At 27.8% G+C, this 24,126-nt stretch overlaps 2 protein-coding genes across 4 annotated transcripts; both read left to right on the forward strand.

Annotated features, from left to right (window-relative positions):
- Nucleotides 1-7,535: 7,535 nt before the first annotated feature.
- On the forward strand, nt 7,536-9,994 carry LOC114128510 (uncharacterized). 3 transcript variants are annotated; one of them, XM_050206355.1, is made up of 5 exons: nt 7,536-7,653; nt 7,766-7,881; nt 7,956-8,064; nt 9,068-9,200; nt 9,260-9,622. In XM_050206355.1, exons 2-5 carry the CDS (start codon nt 7,879-7,881, stop codon nt 9,324-9,326), a joined length of 312 nt encoding a protein of 103 aa, XP_050062312.1. In that variant the 5' UTR covers nt 7,536-7,653; nt 7,766-7,878; the 3' UTR covers nt 9,327-9,622. The 3 variants fall into 3 exon arrangements, 1 of the variants encoding a protein (XP_050062312.1); XR_007605813.1 differs by lacking the exons at nt 7,536-7,653; nt 7,766-7,881; nt 7,956-8,064 and adding exons at nt 8,596-8,691; nt 8,791-8,995 and having other exon boundaries at nt 9,260-9,994; XR_007605812.1 differs by lacking the exons at nt 7,536-7,653; nt 7,766-7,881; nt 7,956-8,064 and adding an exon at nt 8,604-8,995 and having other exon boundaries at nt 9,260-9,623.
- Nucleotides 9,995-15,985: 5,991 nt separating this feature from the next.
- On the forward strand, nt 15,986-18,967 carry LOC114128620 (leucine-rich repeat protein 1-like). The gene is made up of 2 exons (XM_027993178.2): nt 15,986-17,041; nt 18,303-18,967. The coding sequence occupies exons 1-2, from the start codon at nt 16,322-16,324 to the stop codon at nt 18,534-18,536; spliced, it is 954 nt and encodes a 317-aa protein (XP_027848979.2). The 5' UTR covers nt 15,986-16,321; the 3' UTR covers nt 18,537-18,967.
- Nucleotides 18,968-24,126: the final 5,159 nt, after the last annotated feature.

Here is a 24,126-nt window from a genome sequence, read left to right on the forward strand (position 1 = left end):
TTTTACTTAATTTCCATATTATATCACGTCTTTTAAAGATTTAATCATTACTAATTTTTTTTTTTTAACTTAGCTTTTTTTACACGGAGTTATAACGAAGTGTTTTTGGTGTGATATCAACTATTTTTAATGTTGATGTGTTAATTATCTGATATTCTATAATAATAATCTTTAATAACCGCTGCCTTCTGACTAATTTTTTTTTTCCATAATTATAATGTAGACATCTTTTATTCTTTTCCACTGTGTTTAATAATTGATGTATAATGGTACATAGCGGACCATGATGGCAAATCACAGAATTTAGAGTATATGATTGGCCATCGACCCTAATAGTTGCAACAGGTAATGAATTAATCACAAGATTTTGTATTTTATTTTTAAAATTATTCCAAAGCTGAATTTGAAAAAATAAATATTAGTGGGTATTAATTATTTGTATGTTCTACACATGATTCGCCACTCTATTGCAAGCACTACAATTAACATTTTCTATTAATATTTCTTGTAATATATCATTAAACATAGAATTTAATGTCACTATGTTTGTAGTTTTGTACCATTCGGAATTGTCAGTTGTCACCATAGAGTAATAATATCGTCCGTCCTGCTGCCGCCGCCGCCGCCGCGATGAGAGTAGTGGGAATGGATAAGCGGCGGGTCGGGGGATATTTACGATATTTTCGTTCCCCGACCCACCGCTTATCGATCCCAACTGTTCCGTACGCAAAATCGGTCTTAAAGTGCTTGAACATTTTTGCTTATAACTTACAAACTATCTAACCAATTTGCTAGCGAATTCCTCTGTTCCCACCTGCACAATATTTCTGATCGATTGATACCTCATACTACTTTATATGTTCAGCCGTTTGCCCTATAGAGCTTGGCAAAGAATTGACATAAATTAGGACGATTTTTCAATGTTAAAACTCGGTGTCCTGTTATTATATGTTGTTAATGACTACTCCGCTATTTTTTTTTTTTTACTTAGCTTCGCACCACTACCGTAGCGCTGGATACTATGAAGATTGTCTAATAGTATATTATGCACAACGAGCTAAGACCAACGTATCACTAAAGTCTAGATTTATATGAAAATGCATATTCTTGTATAATTTACCTAGCTTTATTTTAAATTTAAATAATGTATTATATTTTTCAATTATATATATTTTTTTACATATTTTTGCATAGGTATTTGAGTAAAAATGTCTATACATAGCATATTTCTATATTGTAATTGCATTTAAGTTGAATTATTTATGAACAGTAGATGATTTATTTTTATTTTTTGATCTGATTCGCTTGAATTTGCTAAACTAATGCATGTATTTTATTGAAGAATTCTGAGTATTTTAAAATTATAAAAATTTGGAGAATATTAAGCGGAGAAAAGTTTTTTAGAATATAAATCTATGATACGTACGGCTGTAACGTAACAACCTAGGGAATTAAAAAAAAAAATTAAATATATACATAAATATTTATATATATATATTATATATTTTAATTATTTTCAAATTCCCAATTTGAAAATATAAAATCACATTTTGTAACTTCATATTGATATTGTTTCTAAAATTAATTTTAAACTTTCCTTTATTAATTTTGCATTTATTTAATTAAACAGTAGGTAGATAAACCTGCTAATATTTATATTAGTTTGTACACATTAGTAAGCAGAAGTATACTGATATAGTGATATGTAAATTGTATTTTTTTCACATACTATAATATATTGTATAGTTTTTTTTTTATGTTTAGTCTCTTTTAAAGATTTCTATTTGTATATTTTTTAATTTTTAAGTGCATACATTTATGCAATAATTCTTACATAAAAATCCGGGCCTTTATTTATCACAGACTTCGTAACTTTTAGATGTTCAATATCTGTACTGTGTTATGTTCGCTTCTTTAAAAATTACGAGTATTATTATTATTATTTGTATTATTATAAATTAGTTATAAATGTTATAATATTCGTAGTAGTGGTGGGCAGTGGGTACCAATCAATAATCACCATAGGGATTATTATTATTGGGCAAAAGTCACCTCAGGTGAAAACCGAGATTTTTTTTATATTATATTAATAATAATAATAGCTGACCCGGCAGACTTCGTATTACTTCGTTTTGCACTTCGTTGCCCGTTAAAAATGCCTTTTCTATATAATATGATTCGAATTTTGATTAATTTGTTATTTAATATTCGGTTTAACGGTGTTCAAAACTTAGATATTTTCATTGACCGTTTTGATTCTCAAAAATCTTGTGAAAGCACCACTTTAATATGCGAATTTTGTAAAATGCTCTCTTAATGCACACTAAATTTGTGGTACCTACGATTTTACGAATGTACCGTGTAAATTGCAAGCATCGATCTATCATTGTTCAAGCTCTGCGTTTATTAGTCAATGAGTTACTCAAGTCATAATAATATTTTAGTCATCATTGCCGTGGGACTCTCTTATGATTATGCGAGCAGTATATTATCATATAGATAATATATATATATGACCCCGCGAGATGTGTACGTAAGTTTATAATTTCTAACACTAAGTTAGAAAGTTAAGTTTTTTTTTCTAAGTTTCAAAGTTATATCATTTTTTTTTTTTTACTACGGTGGTTAAAATATAATAATGTGCCATCTCGTGGTTTTTATATTTTTGCCTGTTGGTAAAACAATAAAACTTGGTATAACTTGTTATGTTAGTCTATTGCAGTGAATTTGAAATTTACTGTGGACATTGACTTATTTCGCTAATTCTTTTTTTTGTTGTTATGGTTTTAACAAAATATAACAACAGGTCTATAACTATTATATTCATTCATAATCAATAGCGACCTTAATAAAGTTTATTTTCTTGCTGAACAACTGCAGTGACAGTTGTTGTTGTTTTTTACACCCAGATTCCGAACTTTTCTGGTGGATTTTCTTAAAATTGTATTACATAAGCACCTTCTCCTGCGACCAATAGGAGCAAATCATCAGTGAAAAATGTTACAAAAACGGGGAAAATAAATAATAATAACAAAAAAATTGTTACCATGGTTACCTACCGAAATTAAAATAGTAATAATAATAATAATAATAATTATAGGAATAGTAGTTGTCGGTATTTTTTATTTTTCATTGTATTTTTTTTTAATTTTCCGTGCAACTTTCATAACTTTTTCTTACATGAGAACCTTCTCTTGGCAATTACGACCCAAACAAAAAAAGAAAGAGCGAAATCTGTCCAGCCGTTCTCAATTGATGAAATGTTATACATCAATGTAGTATACAATGTTATCCCGAAAAAAAAACGACTTAATTTTATTTAGTAGTATAGATAGGAGTATTGGTGTACGCGCGATGCACGAGATTATCTTTATCGATAAACTTCACGGAATCATTAGGTATTCTAATCTACACGACGACGAACAAAAAGGATAGATTGCAGGTAGCTGGAGACCCGTGGGCCGCCGTGCCTCACAATACGTATTGGCGGTGAATAATTATAATTGTTAATTACTCCACTAAAACGCAACATTTTTGAAAATCCCTCCTTATTGCACGGTGAAAATATGAGAAGAACCTATACTCCAAATTTCAAGTCCGTACGTCGCGTAGTTTTTTAGATACAGCGATCAGTCAGTCAGTGGTATTTGGATTTTATATTATAATTATATAGATTGTTATATTTGAAATGTTAAGCAAACAATCTTATAAGATAATAAATTATGATATTAGAAATATTATCACAGAGTAGGTAAATAACATATTTACATATGTAAGTACAAAGTACCAAGATAATATAATTCACATGAATAAAATATTTATATTTATATTACAATTTATTACCTATTATTAATTTATACATAAATTGTAGTTTCTTTAGGTATTATTTAGTCTTTAGTCTTTATTATTATTATACAATTTACATTTTTACTTGTTGAGCCAACAGGGCCGTAGTTTATTTATTATTTTATTACAGTACAGAGTACATTTATTCCTATATTTATCACCGAATTGCCATTTTACCTATTTGTTCTTAGTTCTTGGTACACACACACATACACATTCTTACACTCTTACACTTTTGCATAACAGACGTCACATGGTTTTCCAGTATTTCCTCGACAACCTCAATTACTGCTGTTTGAAACCACTACTCACCCAGGTTAGATAGTGATGGTAAAATAAGCATTTATTTTGGTATCCAAGCTCGCGTAAAATTGCATTACGCTCTCGGCCCGTATCTATATTTAATTTGGTAAATGAACAACTTATGAAATTATCAAACTATTTGACGAAATAATATATAATAAAATGCATAGAAAAAGTGAGCATTTTTCTGTGTACCTATAATACTGCTAATGAAAACATTTTATGACCATTTAAAGTACCTACAATTATTCTGTATTCAGTTACACTAACAATACAAAATCGATTTTCTGAGTAGTTATTGGTTTTGTATACCTACCTACAAATCGTATTTTCTTAATTAACTTAATTGTACCTATGCCCAACGGACAGTATACTCGTCGCGGAAAGTACCTACCTATTTTATACCTACTAGTATAGAATGTATGTAGGTACCTATTGTTAATTTACCTATTATAAATAAACATTAAAAGCATTAAAAGGTACATATATATAAAGAACAACAATTTATATTCAACAATAAGTAACCCAAAATGACACACTATTAGCTATTAGTGTAGAATGTGATTTATCTGCTATAGTCCATAAGTACCTAGCTAGATATTTAAATGTTCCTTATTCTATAGAATGACTAATGAAATTTAAACAATTTAGTGGTATGACAAAAATGTACCTATTTCCTGTTATAATTAATATTTTATACACTTCCCTCAAAAAAATAATCTCATTTAAATAGGTACTTAATCATCAATCTCATTTAAAGAATTTGATCATTATTTCACAAAGAAAATATATTTTAGTGTAAATTTGAAATAACTTTATCATATAAATTTAAAAAAAAAAAAATCGAAATTTGGATAAGTGGTTAATGAATCAGTGTTATGTGAGTGAAAAGGTGTGGTATGGTCATAATATGACAATAATATCTTACATTATGTTAGTCTCCGCTTACCAATACTTTAAATACTTATTAAGTTATAATTCATTAACCAATTGTTAAAATACCTACTCAGAAAAATATTATGTTTTAGAATATAAAATTAAAAATACATTTTGTTATTCAAAAAAGTAAAATAAATAAACTTAAATAAATATATATTAAAAACAAAAATGGTTATGATTTTTATTGATAAGTGTGTACTATATAAAAATCTTCAAAACCGTTAATAGATTTTTAAATAATGAGTGTAGATCGATAAAAGTATCACTCAGTATAAAATATAATAGCTAAAATATAATTTTATACAATAAGACTGATTTTGATTCAAAAACAGGTAAAATGCAAAAAAGTCTGACAGGTACAAAAAAAAAAAATTCATATCACACATATCATTGTTAAATCAATACATTCATCACTCCACTCAGAATCTTAAATTAAAACTGATTATAGCATGTATTAAGTAGATGCATAGATACAAAGAAGCCTACAGTTTTTAATATTTTTATTGTTTATTTTTCTTTTTTTTCATTGTTTTTATATTTCATTGATCAAATTCAACTGGTATTTTGTTGTACTATTATTTTCTAAACATTCTCCAATTTTTTTTATATTTTTCTCTTTGTTACAATTTAAATTATTTTAAAGATAAGTAATCCTTTTATTGGCTCTAAAAACTATTTAAAACTCTTATACTAATTTAAGGGATATTTAATAAATTAATTACATTTTAAATTGTAATTGAAGTATAAATATTTTGTATATAATATATACATTCAACATACATATTGTATAGTCAAATATACAAGTAAAATGTTATAGGTACCAATCTTAATTCGATATGATTATAGTAATTATTATAATTTTAAGAAGTATTCTTAATTGGATATTTTTATTCATATCATAAGTCACAGTAGGTATTTACATTATAACTTAATAAGTATTTAAAATTATATTTAATGTGTTAATTGATTATTTATTATGTAGATACAATATTTTTTTATATTTTATAAAAAGATCAATAACTAATAAAATATATAAATTGTATTTAGAAAATATATATTGATGCACCTCGATTATTAGAGAAACTTACCAGGGCACGTTCTACCTACAAACTGATCTGTCCAACTTTGCTGCCAATGCACCCTTCCCTTGACTGATGAGTGTATACAATTTATATAATTTGTGACAATTTCATGCCGGGCACTTTATTTTTGTTTCACTATATTATTGGTTTTTGCTATCTTACTATTTTTAATACTGTTATTATGTCTTACTATTTTAATATTGTTATTTAAATTTCTATTATTTTGTATGTAAGTACTTTGTATAAAAGCCGATTGGCATTAATCGTTATAAATAAATAAATAAATAAATATACACTGAACAAAAACAAAATATAATCATACAACAAATTTAAAACATTTTTGCATTTCTTGTAATGAAAAATAAATTAATGATGATTAAGGTAATTATTTATAATTTTGGTGGTTTTATACATTGTATTATTTTACTGAATAATTTTATGTACAGTGTTAGTATATTACATTATAACATATTATGTATAAGAAAATAAATATTATTCTGTGTTAGATAATTTTGATGATGTTTATCTTTTGGTGTCACCAGGGCGGAATATATTTATGTAGAGGCGGCATATAAGAAAAAATAATAAAACAAGAGGCAATAATTTTGATCTTTGCCTATATAGGTATACAAATTTGCTTGCACCGGCCTTGGGTGTCACATTTCATTCATGACTTTTAAATAGCTCTTACACAATAAAAATTAAATTATTATATTTTATACTAAATAATTCTTATTGTTAGTACAGATTTTACACGTATAATCTCAAGTAAATCAAACTTAATCAAAACTATGTCTATGTGAAACATCAGACACTTTTGAAAATTCTAATATACCAACCTATGAACATTTTTTTTTTTGGAATACTTCACTTTTTATAAGAAAATTGGAACAAAAATAATGTCTATGATCAATTTAATACAATAAAATAATGACTGTATACATGTTGATCCCTTGTTTAGATACCTACTCATTTGCTTTCTGTGAACTTAAATATTTATTTTTAAAATGGTATTGGCATTTTCTTTAGATTTGAGTTCTCTTATAACATCGTAACATCTGATAAGTGATATGTACTCTCATTTAATTATTAAAAACATTTTCTTTGGTAGATATTAGTTTTTAAACTTTATAAGAACTAAAACGTAAACACGACATGATTTTTCTGGAAATAAAACAATACCATGATGTAAACCTTATTGTAACACGTCAAAAATGATTTTTTTTTTAACTCCATAAAATATATTGATTACGGTTATCACAGTTAAATTACATCGAGATGATAATGTATTTTAAAATGTTTAAAATAAGCGGGAAATTTATTTTAACAGATAGCAGATATATTGTTCTGTGCAGATAGAGAACTACACTGTTAAAAGATAAATATCAATAATGTCACGAGGTTTTCATATGTCTATTCGGCTAGCAGAATAGCAGACGTTGGTGGCAATTGGCAATGAGTAGTATAGGTACCTACCTAAATAGTAAGTTTAAGTCTTATTATTAATTGTATTTTTCAATTTATTAAACTATAAAATGTTATTAATGTATTATCTATAACTTGTTTTCATTTATTTGGTGTAATTCAAAATTTAGATTATTGACTTGTATTTGAAAATCGCAGCTTGTAAAGGTAGCGAAAAGACTAAAAAAGACTGTCAAAATATCAAAATCATTTACGATAAAATTATTTAAAGCTACAATTTAAAATGGTCAGTACAATAATATTATAATTGTATTTTTAATTGTATTAATCTAGCCTCGGTAAATTTTAATATAATTACAGGAGTTAGATATCCAAGAAACTTATATAATGGTACGGCGAAAAAAGCAAACCATGTATTTAACTGTTAAAGACAACAAACCGGTTAATGAATTAAAATATATTATTGGAGGTATGTAAAAATTATATTATTTTATTTAAAACTAAATGTACCTAGTGCTTATGTAGTTGAAATTATTTAAGAAGATATCTAATCCATTTTTTTAATTAAAAAAAAAAATACAATAATAGTAGTTTAACCGATAAAAATGTTTATATATTTATGATTAATCGTTTATAATTAGCTTACATAAAAATAATTGTACGTAAGTTAATTGTTAGTATTTTGTAATCTCTAAAACAATAAAAGCTATTAAAAAATATTAAATTGATGATATTAAGTTACAACTAGATAGCGACAGAAACATGAGTTCTTTTTGTATCAATATACAGAGTAATGCTTTGTTTCTACTCTTGGTATAGGTACTTGTTAAAAAGTTGCTATTGATTTGAAGCATTAATTTGATCACATTAATTGATGTGTTAAATTTGTATTAAATAATCTACTAACTTTTCATCGTATATAAAAACTGAGTCCGAACAAAACTTTCCAGTAACCAGAGTAACCAAATACCAAATAATTGTTTATATCATCACCAATTGTTTTAATAAGTACTGGTAGGTACTAATAAATAATTTTTACTTTTGATTCACCAATTTACAAATAAGATTGAATTTTCTGTCAGAAACCTTCTTCAAAGTGAATGATCAAACCATTTTTCTACGCTTAAAATTTAATATACCTGATATAATTTATTAATTATTTTATGAAAATATTGAGAATATTAATTTATTGTAGATTCCATGAAAAATTCAAATCTGTTATCAGAATTTGTATTGTAGTATTAAATTAGTACGTTGGAAATAGAACACATCAATTTTTCTACTTAAACTATACAAATAAATTACAATAAAAGACAAAGAGAAAATTAATCACCGTCTCAATTGGTAACATTCTTAGTGTCACACAAATTAACAGAATAACCCCAGCCATAAGACATAATGTACATGTCAATAAATAAAATTATTGAGTTTATTTTTTTGAAAAAATGCTACAGTATGATTTATTATTTTAGGTATTATTAAAGAATCACCGGAGAATCTACAACTTTACCACGAAGAACAGATTATGGATGTGACAAAACCTTGGTCGTACTATGATTTGAGCCATGATCTCCTAGATCCAATGATAATTGGTTTATCATTGAAGTAATAATAGTTAAATATTGAGATATTTGTTGATTATTCATGTTACATGGTTTTTGTAGGATGGAGAATGGAGAGTTTGAGCCATTAGATGTAGTTTCATACTCAATGCCATCACATACACTATGAACAAAAGATGAAGTAAACCAGCCATATAAACAGCAATCACCATTTTCAATAATTGGTTACAGTATTTTTTTTTTCAATAATATACATTTTATGATTATTTATAATCAAATAAAATATTGGAATATTAAAATGATAACATTAACACTAATAAATTTAAAAATATACCAAATCATTAAATTTGTTGGAATAATAAATATTAATTATTTATAATGGGTATGAATGGACTAAGTTGTATTATGTTAATCTTTTCTTAAAATTATAAGGGATACTCTCTCATCGAACAATTTTGATTTTAATTTAGTATAAATATACAGAAAAAATGAAATTCTTTTTAATAATTTAAATTTGTATGGATCAAATAAAAAAAAAAATGATTGTACCATAATAAAATTAACATGATATGGGTAATTAAACATGTATTTATTATGTGCTAGTATACCCTTAAAAATAATATTATTTTGTTTATCTGTCAACTATTACGTAATGTATTACCAAACCATAGGCATGTACTTCGTAGTATTCGAAGGCTTCTTAATTATGGCTGCCATTTTGTTGATGTCAGTCTCAACCATCTGACCTACTTGACCAGAATTAATACATATTTCATCTTAAATAATTATTTTAAATACCTAGCTACATAATAATTGTAGTTCGAAATTCCCTTTGCAAGTGCCAATCTTAAGTATTTATAATTTTAATATTATTTGATTTATGTAAAAACACTTTTTTGTAAACTTATTTACACAATTTCTTTTTTTTTTTTTATTAAACTTTATTGATAAAAATAGTTAAATAAAATAATTTTTTTTCTTACTGAAACAGGTGTTATCCATTTTTAAACATAATTATATTAGAATACATTTTTAATTAAAGTGTAAAAATATGTGATTAATATATTCAACAATTCTAGGTCTGATTCAACTAATTTTTCTATTATTATAATTTACAAAAAATTTATATTCAGTAATTGTGATTTTTTTTGTTATAAATCATTCAAATAAAAAGCAAACTAAAAAATAATATGGCATACATAATTCTTGCCAAGAAAAAGAAATAAATGTAAGTTCTAAATGCTCTGTGAATTGAGTGGTTGATGGTGTAATCAGATTTATAGTCATTGAGCTGTTAAATTTGTTAGCATGGAGTTGATGGTAGGCTTATATGCCATAATGATATCAGTGACACTGCTTATGGTGCCAAAGATCAGTGCGATTATACCAATGGTAACTAGCACTGCGTTTCGTACAGTCATCCAAATGGTCAACATTGTCCCAGTAAGTGGCAAACTCTATAACCACAGGCATAACGATGCCGAGCAGCGAGAAACAGAAGGCACCAATAAGCCCAATGAATGGACCAATATTGTTGGTACGGCCACCGCTATCATCACTGAAACCACAATAATGAAGTAATTATTATTACTAAAATAATAAGTATAACATTTATAAGTATTATTATAATTATATGCATATTGTATAAATATTACATATAATGTAACGGCTTACATAAACATAATTATTTTTATTGGTAGGGAAGGGCTATTTTCAACCATTACCATCACCCATAAACTTGATGCCGCTGATTTCAGCAGTATAAAATATAATATATTGGGAGTAACTCAGATATATCTAAAACGACTAAACTTATTTATGAAAACACCTGTGTTGTTTATATCTGTACAACAGACAATATGTGTTTAGTAGAAACAATTTTTATAGTGTTAGCTAATATTAGAGTAAATCGAATTACCTAATTATCAAATTTAAAGGTAAGACTATTTATTTTATTTTAAGCAAATTATGAGCATTTTAAAATTGTAATAATTTACATTGTTATAAATTAAAACTCACTTAAAAAATATATCAATCATTACTACAAGCTGATAGAAATAATATCTTTAACTTTAAATTCTATAATACTAGATAAATTCACAATAATAATAGCTAACAATACAAAACACTAATTTTTTTATGCAGAACACAAATTATTTATGTTATGCAAAGTTCATTTTGGCTTTTTAATAAGAAATTTAATTTTGCCACTCTTTTCACTCCAGAGTAAAAAGATTTTGTTATGTATATAAGCTATAACTATTAATTTAAAATCCCTAATGCAAATATAGAATAATAAATATGTTTAATTTATTATTTAATAAAAGGAAATGTCAAAAATATATATTTTGTTTTAGCACATATTAATATTATAATGTAATGATTTATATTATATTAAGATTAAATAAAATGTATCAATACTATCACTATTCACTTGGTTTTATATAATATATACTTAAATGTAACTTAAAAGTTTCTCCTAACATCATTTTAATGTAAACAATCGGCATAATTTTTATTGTTTAAGATTACTTAAAATATATTAAAAAGTGGATTTTATATTTTCAAGGGCCAAAAATTGTGATATCCTAAAAGAATTATTTTAAAATATTTCTTTCTGGCTTATAGAAGAAAAAAATTCAAATTCAAAAAAGGTATTTTTTTATTATACGATCAATATCAGTAGCTCAAATCTTAAATATGATTTAGCCAATATGTACATTTCAGAATGTGCTTGTGTTAAATTTAACATGTCATATATATTTCAATATTTCTTATAATTATAAAAATTGTATTTTTATATAACTTTAAAATGTGTTTTATTATTATTACCATAAGACTTGTCTAGATATGCTAATTAAATAAGTAATAAAGTAATCCAAGTGCTTAATTTATAAAATAAATTTCATTTTCATTTAAAAATATATTTAATTAAAATGGTAACTGATTAATTTGTTCATAACGAATAATAATTTATTAACTCATACTTATTAAATACTCTTAAAATATTAAATATATTAACTGGAGATAATTAGATTATAATTTCTTAGTGATTTAACTTACTTATACAGACTAGGTAAGATACTAAGACATAATTTAAATATATATATCTACTTTATACTTTTAGAGTAAAACAAGTTAGAAGTGCTTAGAAACAATACTATCTGATCTACATAAAATGCAAAAATCATTAAGATTACAAAGGGGGATCATACGCTCAAATATGTCACAAAAAACATAGGATTGGTTAAAGATTCTCCTGATGATATGAGACATAGTATTTCCTAATTTTTAGTCTTTTAATAAATGGGACTAAGTTAATATCCCAAATTTTTCTAAATTAAGAACAATAGGTTCATAATAATTCTTCTTAATAGGATTCTTCAAGGTTCTTAATTTTAGCGCTTACAACTTACCCAATTAAATATCACCACCACTACTAGGCTGTATTATATTAAATATTCCATCTATTTTATTGTACTAATTATATTCAATTGTTTAATAGTAACTGGCCTAGGACCCAGACACTCATGTATGGGTGGTGCATCATTTTGTGACTTAGTTTTTGCAGGTGAATGATTCAATGTGATTTTTTAAATAATACAGCTAGGATATCTTCGTACTGTTTGTTTTATATTTTTAGCTAATGTGCAACGTGGCAAAATGCATTCACGTTAAATCATAATTTTATTTTTTCATGTTTACTAATAATCTTAAAGAAAATTCATCAATAACAAAAATTACAAAAAAATAGTTTTGAAGATAAGATATTGATTTGTCTAAAAAATTGTCTTCAAATGATTTAGTATCTATATTTATTTTATTTTATTTTTATTTTTAATAACTATTTTAAACTAAAGTAATAATAAAATATTTAACTAATATTTCAAACTTTCAAAAACATTTTTTGCTATAGCTTTTATAATAGATAGTTTATCTCTAAAATTAGGTATTCTGCAAAAATTAAAAGTTAAGCCATTAGGTTGGCAATAGTTTAATACATTTTTATTAATTCAAACAACTCACATCAAATAAATATAATATATAAAAAATAAGTTAAAAATCTTTATTCCATACCTATATCACTATTTATATAGAGAATGAAAAATTATTATTGCATTTAAAGTATTCATTTTTGTTAATCAATTTGAAACCTAAACAATTAGGTTTGCTATAGATTAATCAGTGTTTTTAAATTAACATAATATGAATGATAATTTAAATATTTTTCACATTAAATAATATTAATAAACCTTTAATTCATAACTATATTACAGTTTATATAGAGAATAAAACATTTGATATCCTTATAAAATATTATATTTAAGTTTAATCAATTTGAAACTTCAATCATTAGGCTGACAATATGTATGTTAATAAAAAAGGTCCAACAAACAGGTAAATTCCTAAATGGCTCCCTTAGAAAAAAAAATTTAAATAAATTTCAGTCATCGGTACACCTAAATTTAAAAAAAAAAACAAAAGTTCATTAGGAACATCATTGAAAAATTTTCATCGAATGAAATGACACGTGTGCATTACATAAAAAAAATTGCTCAAAGCAGTAATAATAATTATAATTATAATTTTTTTTTTATTTCTCCTTATTTGTGCATCATTTTTTTCCATATTTTATTACAACTAAAATTTAATATTATTTTAATAAAAAAATAAGAATACAATTATACGTTTATACGACATAAAAAAAATGTATTTTTTAATTCAACAATATAAAAAACAACAAAAACTGGTGGTCCAGTGGTTAATTCGTACAATAGTTAGCATGATAGTTAGTATGATATTTCACGAGTGATCGTAGTATTCGTGTTGTCTCGTTGGTGTGACGTGTCGCAGAGCGACGATCGCCGTCGGCCGGTACCTACTTGTCCGGCGCGACTTGTCTTCCTGTCCCGCCTAGCCTTTGGGACGTTGGCAGAAGAGTCGACTGTGCCCGTGGTTGCGGTTGATAAAATTCCGACCGGTCGCTGCAATGCATGTACTTTGTACTGGCGACAGTTGCGTTTTGTGTCATATTCCCCCTCTAAACCGCAACACTTGTTACGTTTGTGCTGGTGTCACCATCTCGTAGGGTGCAGCTTTTGGTTTGCCCTATCTCTTGTTCGGGCTTGAGATAGGCCAGCCTTATCTGAATGTTGACATTCGGAATTGCCTACCCGCGTGAATTGTACACATGTCGTAATACCAGGAGATCTCATTGTCGACAAATAAGTCGTCCTAGTTACGCATCGTAGTACAAATAGTCTAGAATAGATGCTTCAAATTTTATTTCGAATGCCCTTATTCTAGCTTTGAAAAGTGGCAGAGGTGTCACTAATTATCGCAGTGTGATTATCCACCATTTGTATGCCATACTTACGGGCTACATTCGGATTTACATACGATTTTAGTGTCTATGAATATCGGGCGGTCACGAAGTCAGACGGAAATTTTCGTTCGGCCGCGAGGGTCGGAATTGCAGGAAACCACCGCTGAAATTTTAATTTGAAACATAATTTCAACAAGTTATTGTGTACACAGACAAAAAATAATAATAAAAAAAATACACATCATTATAAAATCAATACAATCATCACTCCGTTCAGAATCTAAAACTAGCACACTTGAAACATTCATCAACTAGAAATAATAAATTAATAGTAATAACATAACCTACTCTTGTTGAACTAGTTAACAGTACATACTAGTACTTACTAACTGCAGTACTGCTGAAATATATGCCCAGCACCTTGAGAGTGTTTTTCAACCAAATAATATTGCTTTCGAACTTGATAACATATAATATCAAGCACTCAATGAAACAAAAGAAAAATACGGGTATTCACATTTCTAGAAGTCGCCCATGAAATTGACAACTACATTAACACAAAACAGGCATCTGGTTTCGACAAGATCAACTCACGCATACTTAAAGAGCTACCAAAGAAGGAGATTATTGGACAAGAAGATGGAATATAAAGACAAGTCGGTGTACGTAAATTATACGCTACGTAAAACTAAAAATCTCTAAGTGTTGTTGGATCACACGGCAATTCCACAAAAAGATTTAGCTAAATACTTGTGTATGTGCCTTGATTCTCGCCTTAATTGGAAACACCGTGTCAGCCAGAAAAATTTAAAATAAAAGATTGCCCTTCGTACCATTTTTGTGGCATACTGGTTCGACAGGAATTAAATCATTCATCGAGGTTTGAATATATCATCTATTCAGGACGAAATCAAAAAGTTTGCAAGCATGCAAAAACATGCGAAAATACTTGTGCTGTATTCCAATGCAACTGGTAAACAAATTTTAGACAACTCACAAAACATTAAGTGTCTTGAACTTTAAAGCCATACAACTTAGTTTAAGTGACTCTTGTGGAAATATAACTCCAAACATGTTCATGTATAACATATATTTAAGCAATTATTATTATTATTATTATATTATTACTTATAAATTATAAATTATCATATTTTACACACCCATAATGAATTGTATTTATAAAGATCTCTGGTCGTTTAAATAAAAATATCATAGGTAGTTTATATATATATATATATATATATATATAAAACAATAAAATAATATAAGTACCTATTTTATTTTATTATTTAATAAATAAAAAAAAACAAGTAATAATATTATGCTATATAGACAATGCCGCCTTCACTTTTTGTTTAAATAATTGCGCGGCCATTTAAAGCCGACGCGCTTGATAATGCAACACGGTTTATACCGTGTTTACAATGACGTTCACATATGATTATTCCTTGTACGTTTACTTTCCAGTTACGGTGACTTCTGTTATCGTCGTTTTCCTTTAAACGCAAATTTATACGTGTCATGACTTAGGTTAGGTCAGTGACGGCGATGCAATCGATTTATTCAGCTTAGTCACGTTAAATTTCGCTGTCGCGTTGAGCATAGGACGCCCGTCACATGTCTTAAAATTTTTTAAGTAAAACCTAGTATTGTTTCTTTCATCGCCGACTGCTTTGATCGCGAATCTCGCATTTCTTCAGTTCAATTAGCTGTACCTTATTGTACATGAACATTAATACGTAGTTAATGTCAAATAGTGTTTGATATTATACTAGTATTGATAACTTTCGTTTTTAATTAATATTGTGAACGTGTGTGTTGTGTCAATAATAATAACGATGTTATTCCAATGCGATGTTAACGTGCGAGAAGTACGTAGACAGCGAATGATCGGATCAGAAGAGTTTATCCCGTCAACAGTGTGGATTAAGAAAGAAAACAACTACTATCTGTGTTTGAAGAACTCAATCTACCCGAACGGTAAGACCTACAGTATTTCCCTTGTGAAAATGGATCCCATATTTTTCAGTTTACTTAAATCGGGAAGAATTGCATTTGAATTTAGAAAGCCCAGAGATCTATTATCTTTAGAATTCAAAAGTAAAAGGATGGCTTATTTGCTCTACCGTACAATGCAGGACATAACTGATGGGAAAAACGTTATCATCGATAAAAATCAAAACCCTGATGCGTTACATGCTAATAATGCTGTTATAGATAATTTTGATTTAAATGCTAATGAGTTTAAAGGTGTTGATAGTTTTGACAACCGTATATTGAACATGAAGTGTTTGAGTACACTTGTGTTAGAAGACTGCAATTCACTAGTACTTCCTGAAGAAATTGGCCATTTACCCATTAAAAGTCTTAACATATCGGGTAGCGAAATGCCTACTTCGCAACATGCACAGGATATCTACTGGAATTGGACATCTAAACCTACGATTAGTGGTACATTAACAACCTTAAAGATGGATACCATAAGGCTAATGAAATTGCCATTTGAAATATTGTATCTGAAAAATCTACAGACTTTATCTTTAAACAATAATGCACTGGTAAGTAAATGAATTATCACTATTTACTATAACTACTGTCTTTTTTACTAGGTATTTATTTTTATAAGCTATTATGTTGTTTTCTTATTTTATTCACCAGTGCCTTGATAGCCGAGTATAATCAAAATTTTGTTTTATACTATTTTCTGCATGTATTGTGTTTTTAATGTATAGGTGTTTTACTGTTACATCTACTTATTTGATTATCCAATAAGTATTTTTACATAACTGTACTTGATGATACAAATGTTTTGTATATTGAACTAATAACACTTAAAAAATATTAGATATTCATTTTGAGAATATAGGTAAAAACCTAAAAGTTCATTATTTTTTTTTATTATTAATCTAGAATCTAGAATTATAATATGTAGGTATTTGAAAATTAAATTACATGATGCATAGAAAAAGCAACTACCTAAATATGCAGTTATGTATAATATATTTTTACTCATGAACTCAAAAAAAAAAAAATGTATATTACTTTTATACTAAAAACAGTTTCAAACATTTTATCATTTAAAAACACAAAATTGGTTTTGCTAAATGCATAATTAGTACATTATGTGTAGGTCAGAGAAAGTAAACAAATATTACACAAATATCCAATTTAAAAGATTAAGAGTATATTACACCCGAATTTGTGGTCTTAGTAGTTTAACATATCAATATTTAAGTTCAGCAGTTCCTGTTTTGCGTTGTTATCTCAACTATTAGAGTGAATATATCTATTATCAAACAAAGCATTATTAAATTTTAATATTTTACATATAAATGATTCGCATAAAAATGAAAACATAGTAAAAAGTAAACAAACTAATGTTCTTACTTTTAAGTTTTATAGTAGGTCAATTCTGTCTAATGTGTATTTAAGCTAATAACACAAAACTAAAACTGCTAAATATAATATTGTTATTTTATGTGTAATACAGACAGTGAACATTTGCTCATTTATCTTGTTAATTAATAATGCAATTATGAACTAATATACAATAATTTTCCACGTGTACAAAATATGATTTGATAAATAAATTTGATGTTAAAATCAATATTTCAAACCACTTGCATTTCATACCAATTACCTATATAAAATTCTAAAAGAGCCACAAATATAAGTCCTAAACAATGAATTAAACTTTTTATTATTTTTTATTATTATTAAATTATTTTGTTACCTCAATAAATTTTAATAGTTGTTTTTTCTTTTAATCTAACAACTTTTATCATTTGAAAAACATTATATTATATTATATTTTTACAGGCATATTTACCTCATTTCATTGGAGAACTTAAGAATATCAAAAACTTATTTGCAGCTGACAATATGTTACCATACATTCCTCTTTGCTCATCTCTCATACACCTGACAGAAATGGATGTAATACATAACCGTTTTTATTGCAAAGAGCCCCGTGATCACCTTGTAACTTATAAAGAAAGTATTAAAGAGCCAACAGATTTTAAATCATTAAAGCATATTGCTTTTTTAAGTTGATGGATAACTTTCCACAATTAAAGAGACAAGATATATCTCGTCCGCTATGGGAATATTTTAATTATGTTGGTCGTTGTTCTAAGTGTAAGCAATGGACATTACCAGATTATGGTGAAACTACTAGTATTAGTTTCATGCCTACAATTCCAAAATTAAATATGTCGAAGTATTTAGATGGTTTAACATATCAAATAATGTATTGCACTAATACAAAAGATTGTGAGGCTCATAAAAGGCGCTTTTCATAAACCATGTTAATTAATATGAAACTATTAACAAGTACAAAATATCTTAAGTATATTCATATTAATTTTTAAAGTTTTAAAATGGTACATTAAGTTTAAATTTAAGTATTTGTTTATAATTAGAGAAATAATATTAAGTAATAATATTTTTAATTACAAATCTGCTATTTTGTAGTATGGTATATAGATAATCATTTAGCTATGTATTACATTCAATTTTATTAATTTAGTTTACTATTAATTAAGTTTATTTGTTAATTTAGTTTACTATGTATTAATTAAGTTTATTTGTATTGATAATTATTAGGAACACAATATACTGGGTCCTATTATTACAGAAATGACCTTACTTTATGTGAGATTTCTTTTAAGTTTATTATATAAAATATAACGATTAGTTGTAATTATCATTAATAATATCTTGTTTATTTTAAATAAACCAAACCAACTTATTTATTGGTATAGGTACTATTGACAAAAACTGTTAAAAACTATTAAGTAGATACCTATTATTGTGTACACTACTAGATTTTACAAATCTTTTTAGTCACTTACTATCACCAAATTAATAAATAGTATTTGGTCTATTGACACTTGTTACCTTGTTAACAGCCTGGCAGTTTTAAACACTTTATTATCCCACCAAGCAGGTGTATCATACCGAGAATTTATCGATAAATCAATCAGTTAGTACTTATTATACTCACAATTGAAACAGAGTGGGGTAAATGTCAGGTGATACTAGACTAGTGGGTGTTCAAGAAGCAAGGGCTGACAAATGGTAAGTAAACAAATGCACCAAAAATGTCCATGAATTCTATGACTGTTTAATGGTGCTAAGGACAAAATGAGAATAATTTAACTCAATATTCTTCTTTATTGTGTTATTTTTAATAAATTGTTATCCTTAAAGTTAGATAAATTTGATAATTGTTACATTACAATGAAAAATGATTATGATCTTTATGTATATTAATAAATAATAACTCTTGTAACATCATTATTAATGAGCAAACTAGCAGAACGATTTTTATTGGTAAGTATAAAAAATATTATATAATAATACTCTTTTTCAGTTTGAAATTTCTAGTGTATTTTAATATTTAATTTACCTTACACTATACATTACACCTATCCCTCATGATGCGTTCACTGTATACGCAATATGAATTGTGAATGAAGTATACCTATTCGCTTATTAAGAAAATATTATCTTTATTAGGTGCTATAATTTATTGCTTTACACCGAGTCGACGTTCAGATAAAAATAAAAAATAATCAAAACTATGGTAAAAATCAATGCTTTACATCTGAGTTGATGAATAAACAATGTAGGTACATCATTTTAAACAAAATTATAATTTTTGTCAAACCCATGCATACAATATTGTAAATTGAAATAAGCGTTAGGTGCGTAATCGTGTTGCACCGCACTTAGATCGATGCCTATACACTGTATCGTGATTTGACCAAATAGGTCGATTGTGCTTTGAACACCGCGGCAGTAAAAGTTTCTGTGACCCGAGTTAAAAAACGATTAACTCGTGATTGAAGGACGAGCCTGTTTCCGTTGGTAGAGACTCATATTCACGGGAAACCAAATTCTGATCGATCGCCATTTCTGTATTGTTCTACGACGGCGGTAAACAGCAAACCGCATCGAATTATGGGTGTTGTAAACGAACGGTGAACAATCACAATAAAATTAGTGTGCCGTTTGAAGGAGCCGGCGAAAAACAAACGCATATCACTGTTGCATATGATAAACGATAACTACGGATAAAAGTATATATATCCGTTTTGATAACCGACCGAGACGATACCACAGATACATAATATATATAATATGTAATATAATGTATTACATTATATACGTCAAGTGGACGATACAACTCGTTATCGCTACTTATTTCTCATACTTCGACCGAAGTTATCGTTTTCGCAACACGAATCATGCCACTTTGTAGTGTATTCGTATTTATTATTTAAAGTCGGATTCGTCTCTGAATTATTTCGACGTGTTATGCGACAACTGTGATTTACAATCAATATTATCGTGTTCCCCGATTTTCAACGACGATGCGGTCCACCCGGCGACGCCGACGTCGTTTTGAATTTTTCCTCTTTGCTCGTCCGGGAGAGACACTGAGCTTTAACGTTCGACGACGTCCGTCTCGAGTCTTTCGTCTAGAAATTCGACCTCTGACGTTCTCTTCTCTCTCAAACGCGCGCGCGGAAAAATCAACAGACAGGACGTATGACCGCGACGCGTTGACCTGCCGAAAAACAACGTGACCACCGATCGTCTTACCTACACGACTACCGACGATTTTTTATCTACGCGGCCAAACACAACGATAACGCCTTAGACCATAATATTCGACAACGGATAGAGCCATAGATTACACACGTCACAATGTCCGTGACCGAAATAGGTGGGCGTGTCGGCAAAATACGAGTTTTGGAACGGTTACCGGCATCCCACCCTACCCAGCCACGGTCACGGCAGCTGCAGGCTGGCGTACTGTCCGTTTTGTCACGAGGCGAACTAGCTCGTGGACGGGGTGCGGAGTGGTCGGAGGACACGATGCGTGTCGATGAGCTGTTGACATAGGTACGTGTCCGTCGTGATAATGTCGACGGTGCACACGTTAGCGACGAGTCGCCAGTCATGTGGCCCAATACTGCGCGCGCGCCAGCTACTAGTCGCTAATTTATCTCGGCCCATCGATGCCTACGATAATAATATTATGTTCGACGTAAAGCATTAAAAACAAATTATCAGTTACGTAATAATATTGTGTACGTATTTATCGTCGTCGGGAAAAACGTGCGACCGGCCGCTTGCGCATGCGCAGTACACGGGCTAAATGGCTCGCGACTTGTTGCTAACATTTACATCGGAATATTGCGAGCTGCTGTGGCTCCATCCGTTGTATATTATGATCCGAGATTAATACGATATCGATACGATTGATTTCAAAAATTGTGTTTACAATCAATGTTTTTGATTATTTTGAATTTTTTTTTGAATCGAGTAGTGGAGCTAATTTCGTGTAGGTACCCATACGTCTAATTAATATGAAGAAAACATGACTTGTTTGGACAAATAGCGTGACATTCTGTGACGCTACGAAATAAACCTACCCATTAGTTTAATTTTTGTTTTTTTTTCCAATATCCATGTAGTTTGATTTATTAATTTATTATCTACTAGAATGACTGTGTGACATCTGCCATATCTGCACAGATAAATTGTTTATACTTAAATTCGATTTCTTTTATTTAGACGATCAATTTTGAACTATTATGAAATCTAATAAAAGAGTGCTCTCCATACAGAGCCATGTTGTTAGTGGATACGTAGGTAATAAATGTGCCGTGTTTCCATTACAGGTAATTGAACGATTTCAATTAACATTATAACATAAGAAATAATGATTATTCTTTTATCACAGGTAGCAATTTTCTAAAATTCAAACTTGAAATTTTAGTGAAGACTATACTATAATTTTGAATACAACACTTTTATACAATTTCTATAATTGCGGTAAATATTGATGCTTCAATATAAGGTCTTATAATATTCAAATGTACAAAATTTCTTTTTTTCATGATTACATACTTATTGCCTATTTGCATTGAAACTAGCTGAATTTAACCGTATATCATATTATTATTTCATGATAATGCATAGTCTATTATCAATACTTTTTACAGGATAAGTGTAAACTTCTCGTGCATGTAGACCTCAGATCAGGGGTGACCAAAAGGTCGATCGCGGACTATTTCAAAGTTAGAATTTATTTTTAAGGACATTCGCACGAAAATTAATCGAGGTTTGAGTTTTATCTGTATAATTTTTTATGGAAGTCGATCCTCAAAGATGAAGTATATTTTTAGTAGATCGTGACCAAAAAAAGTTTGGCCACCCCTGCCTTAGATCATATTCTATACTATACTATATACTACATAATATTATATACTACACAGCGTATTGTATTATCAATACAAAAAAACGTTGTCGATATCAGCGACGAGTCGACAAATTAGGTGTTCGATAAGCGCACGCGCAGTGCAGCTCCTCGTATATTTATTCACAGTATCTATTGTAATCTATGGATAATTAAGCGAGGAGTTGCACATCGTCACCTGATTTGGAGACTCGTCGATAATAGTGGCAACAAAATAATACGCAATGGCTCCATCACAGTATATGATCTAAGATGTAGACTCGACGTCTCGACAAATAACTTCCATTGCTCCCTAAACAACAATTAATCTCTTAGTTATTATCTATCATCATTCAGCTAAGCTACTTGTATGGTTAAGTACGCAGACAAAATACTTTCTTAATGTCAATAGATACACTTCTTGTGAATAAAGTAAAATATAGTAAAATTGATTTCCTATTTCCTGGATAAGAATTCAAATTTAAAAAGTGATTTTTTTAGAAGTTTGCTTCCTTTATTCTTACATGTTCCATTTATAGTTTAAACCACAAATGGATCTTTAATATTGATCTTTCAATAAAAAACAATTCTGAACTGAGACAATCGTCAGCCTACATGTCTGACAAAATAATTCATAAAAAGTTAATGTGACTTTACCCTAAGTTATTAATTTAAATTCTTCTAAAAAAACTTATAAGATATCTTATATTAAAATTTAACCTTATTTATAAACTATAAGTATAATCAAGGATATAATAATTAAATTAATTTTTAACTACCTACCTACAAAATAGTTTGAAAATTTTTTTTTGATTTTAATGAATCTCACTAAAATTTGAAATTTAAACACTTAAACGAAACATTGTGACTATACTTTGTTTTATTTTATTTTTTATAAAAAGAACTTGTAATCAATTTTCAAGTATTTTTATTTGTAAACAAATATTTAAGAACTTGTTTTTAATAGCTTAAAAAGAGCCAAAATAATTTAAAATTTACATTTCTTATACCTGGGAAATACTAATATAAATATTTGTTAAAAAATCAAGTTTTTAAATTAAAACAAATAAAACAAAATAAACACTGTGAAATTGTTGACTCCCAAAATAAAATTTAATTTAATTTATTTAAAATCTCTCTAAATATCTAAAAAATTTTATCAATACACATAGTTTCACTTTATGGTTTCCAGTTTTGTTTAAGACTAAATATGGATTATATTGATTAGTTAATACTATTTTAAAACATATTTTGTACTTTAAAGTTTGTGATCCTTTATGGGCGATAATAAAACAATGTATGTTCAAAAAGAAATATTAGACATCTATAAGAATGAAATCATTCATTTAACTGATGTCCTTACACCGAATGAATATGAATTAGTAAAGTTAT

Source organism: Aphis gossypii, chromosome X, assembly GCF_020184175.1.
Source record: "Aphis gossypii isolate Hap1 chromosome X, ASM2018417v2, whole genome shotgun sequence".
In the NCBI taxonomy this organism is placed as follows: domain Eukaryota; kingdom Metazoa; phylum Arthropoda; class Insecta; order Hemiptera; family Aphididae; genus Aphis; species Aphis gossypii.

Bases quoted from the DNA above. Each gene is read 5' to 3' on its own strand.
- LOC114128510 (XM_050206355.1), top strand. The intron at 8,065-9,067 runs GTATGTAAAAAT...TTATTATTTTAG, and splicing joins ATTAAAATATATTATTGGAG to GTATTATTAAAGAATCACCG. The intron at 9,201-9,259 runs GTAATAATAGTT...TGGTTTTTGTAG, and splicing joins ATAATTGGTTTATCATTGAA to GATGGAGAATGGAGAGTTTG.
- LOC114128620 (XM_027993178.2), top strand. From the start codon at position 16,322: ATGTTATTCCAATGCGATGTTAACGTGCGAGAAGTACGTAGACAGCGA. The intron at 17,042-18,302 runs GTAAGTAAATGA...ATATTTTTACAG, and splicing joins CTTTAAACAATAATGCACTG to GCATATTTACCTCATTTCAT.